General features: G+C 32.2%; 1 protein-coding gene across 1 annotated transcript; it reads right to left on the bottom strand.

Moving 5' to 3' along the window:
- Positions 1 to 1,463: 1,463 nt before the first annotated feature.
- Positions 1,464 to 7,066, bottom strand: LOC108781992 (small integral membrane protein 14). Its single transcript, XM_018550139.1, has 5 exons — positions 6,898 to 7,066; positions 3,581 to 3,687; positions 2,354 to 2,402; positions 1,964 to 2,100; positions 1,464 to 1,893 (listed from the first exon to the last, which is right to left on the bottom strand). The coding sequence occupies exons 2-5, from the start codon at positions 3,650 to 3,652 to the stop codon at positions 1,852 to 1,854; spliced, it is 300 nt and encodes a 99-aa protein (XP_018405641.1). The 5' UTR covers positions 3,653 to 3,687; positions 6,898 to 7,066; the 3' UTR covers positions 1,464 to 1,851.
- Positions 7,067 to 7,966: the final 900 nt, after the last annotated feature.

Here is a 7,966-nt window from a genome sequence, read left to right as displayed (position 1 = left end):
ATTATATGTAACTATAGCATTTTTATCTAAAATAAAATTATTTTGTAATGAAAATATATATAAACAAAATTGTGTGAATGATACGAAACCTTTACATAAACATGTATATTCCATGTTATTTTTTTACAGAATCTTATGTTGACATTATTTATAATGACATAATAAATATCAAAAATCATTTTATACAATGCGGAGAATTAAGTTTTATTATTGTAAATATGGGGAATGTACAACATCAAACATTGTTATTAACATTTGATCATAGACTATATCCATTACGGAGAAATAGTGTAATACTGTTAACGTTATTTGTATGTAACGTTATATTTGTATACAATATCTTTAAATCTACAATTTTTAAGTTGTGTAAAACGTTCGATGTGTAACAAAATATCTCCATTTTAAATAATGAGTGTATATGTGTGTTTATATGTGCATGCATGTGCGCACGCGCGCGTGTGTATAAATATATTATACAAAACTATAATATTATATTATATTATATAAAACCATGCTCTTTCTTCTTTGTGTAGATTATAACGAAATTTAATTTTTAAATACTTCAATTTTATTGCACGGAAAAAAGTTGCATTTTCAATCGTTTAGTTTTTACAATCGTGCATTACAAAAAATGTATAAATATTGTTTCTTAATAAGATCTGAAATTCACAATTATCTATATTATTTAATTAGTGAATCATTTACAGCAGGTATATAATTATATATTCGATATTCATATATAGGAGATTCTTTATGCACCAAATTAGGTTTTGTAATTCTATCTCTCAATTTTTTAATATAATTTTACGAATATAAATACCAAGTAAATTTTATTAACAAATGACTGTTTGTTCGCAGGTACTTAATTCTTTTTTTTTTATAATAAAAAATTTTAATTATATTCGTGTATAATACATTATTATTGTTATTATTATCATCGCATGTAAGCGAGGTTTTTGTTATTTTATTAATTACAATTAGCTATTATCTGCGTTTCAAGAAACGAACATGTTAGAACGCTAGAGTAACTCTCGTGTTAGATGTAACCATTAAACTTCACTATCTTCCAGGAAAAGATAAAATTATGTTACATTATACAGAGTGTTTCAGAAGTAATGAAAAATTTTGTCGCATAGGGATAGAATGGACTAAATTAAGAAGAAAAGTTCTTTACCATTTTACAATTTTCGCAATAGTTAACGAGATATTAATTTATAAAAATATCCAAATTCGCCCGGCCCACCGCCAAATGCAAGCGCGCGGCTGAATACGACCGCCCAACGAGGCACGCCGCGCTCATTCGCTGTCGCTAGACATGCGTTGTTTATAAATGAACACTGTCTAACGACGATTATTGCCGTTTGTTATAAACAACGCGTGTCTAGCGACGGCGAACGAGTGCGGTGCGCCTCGCTGAGCGGTTGTATTGAGCTACGCGCTTGCATTTGGCGGTAGGCCGGGCGAATTTGGATATTTTTATAAATTAATATCTCGTTAACTATTGCAAAAATTGTAAAATGGTAGAGGACTTCTCAGTTTAATCCATTCTACCCCCTCTATGCGATAAAATTTTTCATTACTTCTCAAACACCCTGTATATATATAATCTAGGCATAAGATTATTAGAGAAAGAGCTTAAAGAGAAAGATTTATACATCGCATAAAATTGAGACTATCAACGTGTAAAGAAGTTACGTCTCCAAAAATCAAACTGATATATCTAGCCAACGCGTATATTCAATTTATTAATATCGTATCTATAATCCATACCGTCTCCTTCCTGTTATAAATTTAGCGCAGATCATGATACATAAAATATTGAACAACACAACTTTGATGATGTTGCACCATTTAATTCACTGTCGGCGAAGGCGGATCGTCTCCGTGTGAACCCTACAAGTAAAGTATGTTCAAAATACGTCCTCAAGTTTCCATCAGTAATGCACAATCGATGCGTACTCACGGGCTTATTACTGCTATTGATGATATTCTTGGTCGAGTTTCGCAAAGATCTCGGTCTAAATGCATACAGGACAGCGATTACACCAATAATTAAGAAAGTAGTGAGGAAGTCTGAAGATTCATCATTCATTTCCGGCCCTGGAATTAAAAGAAACATTTATTTTCTTTCTTTTTGTTTCAAGAACTAATTGTAATTCAGTATTATCTAATACATAAAACTTTTATTTGTTTTCAGTCCTGCAAAGAAGTCACGGATTTTAAACTGAAGTTAAACTTAATCCACTATGCAGATAAAATTGATCGATAGGAAACAATTCAAACAATATATGTATATTAAATATTAACAATGAATTAGAAGTAAATTGTTGTTAGTAATAAATTGAATACCTACACACGCTGAAGCACTCAGTTTCCGAACAATAATCTTGAGATTGTCGTAACTGGAACAATAAAATATTAGGTTGTTCGGAAAGTTTGTTTCAATTTTCTAGTTCAAAAATATATACATCTTTGTCAAAAAATAAACAAAATTTAAATTTAAAAAAGGATTTTAAAGCTTAAAATTTCTACTTTTGAAAGGCTACTATATTTTTTGAGTTTCTGTGAGTTAAAAATGGTAAAAAATTTTCTTTTCACTTTGCCTAAAAAAAATTGCGAAAATTTTTAACTACCAATCGTAAAAACTTGAGGTTTTCCCTACAAAATCGTTTTTCTTTTTAATGGTTACGATTTTTTGTTCCCGAGTTATTCACGAGTTAAGTAAACGAACATTTTGATTTTAATTGCTCATAACTTCGTTAAAAATCATTGTACCGCAATTAAGAAATCAGATTCTAAAGCTGAAATGTTGCTGTGTCGAATGATATGATCGCTAATGTTTTAAATATACTGTATACTATTTTGAATTAAAAAATTTGAAACAAATTTTTCGAACTTAATTTGTAAAAAAATATTTACAAAATATAATACGAGGTAAGTAATTACATTTGCTGCAGATATTCGTTGATGAATGTAAGTGTGATAAATATATGTGAAAAAAATATATAACAATTATTAATTATATTAATAATTATTAATATAAAGATTAGATTTAACTTTTGTGTGGGTGTATGCCTGTACATATATACACAATACATACATATATGTATACATCGATACACTTATATAAGTCTCATAAAAGTCACGTTCATACTTTATGTATATTTTTAACAAGAATTATTCGTTACGGAATGCATACTTAAAAACAAACTTATCTAGAAGCGAACCGGCCTTCTTTTTTGCATTTGAATCTTTGTAATTCGACGTCCTCATGTTTGATTCGTGTAATGTATCATGCATCGGCATTCGATTTACGTAATTGAAACATTTTTACGTAACCGTGTGGCGCAACGAATTTCTGCCAGCTAAACAGAAGAGGTCATTGCGTTACAGATCGTCCAAGAAACCTCGATTATTGTTCGACCTAGAGATCTAAACGCGAAAAAAAAAAAGGATAAAAAGACGCGTTCTTCGTCGCCACTCATTATTCGACAGCGATCTTATCGCAATATCTGTCAATATGACGAACTCATCCTTTTTAAATTTATTTCTTATTTATTTTCTTTCTTGTATTACTTACGATACGAATCAGTTGTCCCACGGCCATTTCGGACCATATGCACTCGCACGGGTTAAATTCTTGGTCGCTCATGATGATAGGTGGGCGATCTTCCGCAAAATCGGTCGCTGCATACAACAATTAAGGAATCAATTATCGCGATTATTAGACACGTCAACGTTTCTTTTTTGCGAGCGCAACGTACGTTTTTCCGCCATGCGTTCCGGACTCTTTTTGCCATCGATAATCCGCGAAACGTGTAACGTACCTTTTATTTATGGTCGGTTACTTTTATAAACACACGGAGCAATATACTGACGTCGCAAAAACCAAACAGGACAGGCTCCAACAAACGATTACATTTCAGCAATTCTTTATAATACGCGAGATTACACGAAATAATTTAGCGCAAAATTTCAGAGAATTATCTTAATTAATCAAATAATTATCTTGATTAATTTTTTTCTACATATTTAATATATCGAACGATTTAGAATATTAATTGATTAAAAGGCGAGTTTAGAGATTCAAAGTAATTGATATGCTTTTGTATTTATTTCAAAAAGATATGGATTGAATTAAAATATATTATTAATTGTCACATACTTTCAAGGATGTCCCCTCTATAAAGCGGGGCAATTACTCGCATTTGTGTGTGAGCGAGGAGGAAATAATACCTGACTTCTTATCTAACTTGATACGATATGCGCGGCTGTACATTATAAAATATTTCACGAATACAACGTAAATGTTGCGAACTTACGCAGTGTAAATTATCGGTGGAATTGCTATAGGATGGAGTACCGTTTATCATGCACGTGAATATTTATCTATAGTATGTTACACTTTGTTTTAAATATTTCGCGAAACTTATTTTTCCAATGACAGATACTGCGTTACTTTGTTTTCGACCTCGAAATTACATTTATTAATTTTATGACTTATATGTTTATTTACTTAAATATTGTATATTGACTTCGCACCATCAATATCTGGATAACGCAAGTTTCTGCGAAAGTTCCGTTGTGTTTTAATCAAAAACTAAAAATAACTTTACTAAATATTTAAGCCATTAAAAAAAATAATATAAATTATACTAATAATAAGACATTAAAAAATATTTAATATATCACATTTATTGAACTCAATATACCTCGAAATTAGCTAGACAGTCAATGTAATAAAAATTTGTTTAAAATAGTATCTCGGCATGGAAGGTAAAAATAAAACGTTCGTTCGATTCAATTTATCGCAGAAAAATCGAATTTGAATGTACTTTATCTTCGAGCAAGATGTTACGAACAAGTTTCAACTCGCAATAATAAAATATACGTTCTTTTGTATTTGTTACAATACGTCCAAGTTAAAATTGTTATTATTATTATATCATCGATTTTCACAATTTCAAGGACGTTACATATAACATGGATAAATTATTATCTTTTTTAGAAATTTAATATACTTTAATATACTCTCGACTTCTAGTTAAATTTATTGTAATACAAATTTTAGTTAATTTTTGTTAGATATCTTTAATGTAATGTGCATATCGTGAGTTTTAAAAATATATATAACATAAAATATTGCTATCAAGTGGCATAAACTTGATTATCTTGAAAGTTTAGAAAGTTTGTAGAGGATCTGTCGCGAGATTAACTGAAGAAAGTCATAAATCGCGGAAGAGTATTGAATACTCCAAATATTGAGAAAATCATCGATATTTACACGTGAATTATTGTGATACGTAATATTAATTTACAGCATCCATTAGAACTACAATAAAGAAACGATCGACGATACCGATTTTCAATCCTATAGCAAACGTCAAACTCGCTGAACAAACGCGCAAACATTCGTTAATAAATAACTCTGAATATGCCAGTTTCTTTAAATTAATCCAGTAAATTAATCCAATCTCGATTTAACTTACTGTTTATTTAGGTCTAAAAATTAGAAAAAGATAAAGAGTAAATTAACCCGAGATTAAAGTTAATCTATTTGGTGAAAATGGACATTAATCGTGTCGCAAATCGAGTGACAAAATGTAGAAATTGGATTGCCGTTATTTGAGCGTCCAGAAAAAAAGATAGGATTCTTTGAAGTAAAATCTCATTTACGCAACGCGTTACTGCTGCAACGATATTTCCGCGTATACTTATATATATCGAGCGAACGATCCGCAATCGGAATTTTTCTCGCCTTCAGGTACATCACAGTTCGCAGAAAGAACGGTAAGTTTATAGGGACTTATTACAGTTCCTGAAACTACAATAAGTAAAAATAGGTCTGTTCTCGTCGCTTGTACTTTTTGTACTCAGCATCTTCGCTTTTTTTCTCTCGTTCCAACATCTAAATATATTTTTTCTTCTTTTTAAATGAAAAAATTTTTGGGAGTTTAAGCAACGCAAACACGCGACTTATAATAATATTAGAAAAATAAGCGAATTTTTTTGTCATTTTCACCTCGTTTCAAGAATCGTAATTAATAAAGCTAGAAACACATAAAAATCGCAAGATAGAATAATAAGATAGAGAACAATAAAACTTAAAGCCGTAAACGAATCGGTCAAACACAGTAGAGAACGTAAAATAGTTCTTTACTATGATTGACCGATTCACTTATTGCTTAAGTTTTTTTTTTTTAAGTTTCTTGTTTAAGTTTCCTGTTCGCGTTGCTTGTGCACTTCATGCATTCATCTTCGGTTTTCTCTCTTCTCGATGAGTTCGAATATATTCTTATATCGTTTTTTTATTTAAAATTTTTTAGAGACTTTTCAGGTAACGCAGATTGCAACGTAGGTTGGATTCCATTTGTGCTCACAGCGCTCTTAAAATTAAGGCGAGTTTTTTTTTTTTAATAGAAAAGTTGCATTTTCGGCTTTATTTGGTTATCAAGTGTTAAACAAGGACAAATTATTGTACTACTAATGAAATGCAGCTAAGTGTACGCGGGGCGAGGAGAGGAAGGGTTACGATCGCGGAATCAGAATTTTCCGCGCGGCCCGTCTCGTTTCCGCGTTTTCTCCGCTCACGCAGTGAAAGATAATATCTACGGTAATTTATGGGTGACGAAAGAGAGAGAGAGAGAGACGTACCGCGTTCGGCGGACCGTATGGTATGGCGCGATTGCGTTTTGTGACGCTCGCCGCGAAAGCGTCGTCGAACGCGGATGACGAGCGTCGCGACTTATCGCATCGACACTATCGCGCGCGAAACGGAAAGGAAAAAAACAAGAGGGGAAAACGAGCGAGAAAGACGCGACCCAAATAAACGATCGATAACGAGATCGTCGTTAACGGAGGAACGGAACCGTCCGTCGTAAGACGCACGTTACTCACCCGTTTGTCGAGAAAAACTAAAGCGGACGGAGGAGCTGGATTACGACCGCGTGAAGCAGCTTGACAGCTTCGGGCGACTTGGACGACTTACGCTCTGCCCATCCCAACCATTACATTACAATCGCCGTCGTCGCCTTCGCTCGTGTAGTACATTCGCAGCTGTGCATTCGTGACCCCGCGGGATTGGCGCAGAGCCGACCAATCGGCGAGGACGGCGCGATATTTTCAAACTCGCGTTCAGGTTTCTTGCGCCAAGTTCTCTGATCAAATTAATCGACGATCAACTCGGCAGAAGTGCCCAACAGCAGTTTAATGTATCGAAATGCCTCCTCTCTCTTCCTCTTTTGGGATAAACTGTGTTCAGTTAGCAATCGTAATGATTGAGTTAACCATCGATTAGCGTTAATTGGAGTTGGTCAAAGAGGCCCTAAGCGGTTATTTCTATCTAAATTGTTATTTGGGAAATTTCGATCCTATAAACAGGATTGGCGGCATTTTTAATATTTTTCAAATGAAAACAAAATTTTTAAGTAAAAGTTTGAGCACTCTCTTTTTATGGTTCGAGAAATGATTTTTAAAACGTTATTATGTACTTAACAATATAATTGATATTTCTTGGCGTTTTTGAATTGTTATTTAAAAAATCGCAATTGATTATATTATATAATAGTATACGAATTTTATTGTTGTTCGCAATTGAACTTTGTAGAATATGTATGTATATTATAAATAATTAATAGAAAATATAGAAATTTCAGATTTTTAAAACAATTCGAATTTCTAAAACATTCTTACTTTATATATATATAACACACACACAACACACATTTATATGTGTATATATATATATAATAACATTTTTTACTCCAGAGCTACAATGTTATCTTTGAACTTTCACACTGTAATAAGGAAAATCCGTTATTATTTGGTTCTTTTTTTTGGAGAAGGGTAAATACCACACATTTTGAAATTTGCTAATTGGAAATCCCAATCGGTTTCTTAACGTTTTTATAATAATTGTCTAGAGCACGTGTACGTATATGTACGCGCGTATATATGTGTGTGCGTG

The sequence above is a fragment of the Cyphomyrmex costatus genome, unplaced genomic scaffold (assembly GCF_001594065.2).
Source record: "Cyphomyrmex costatus isolate MS0001 unplaced genomic scaffold, Ccosl1.0 scaffold123, whole genome shotgun sequence".
NCBI classification, from domain to species: Eukaryota; Metazoa; Arthropoda; class Insecta; order Hymenoptera; family Formicidae; genus Cyphomyrmex; species Cyphomyrmex costatus.
Note: the sequence above shows the minus strand (reverse complement) of the source record. Positions and strands in the feature narration are given on the sequence as shown.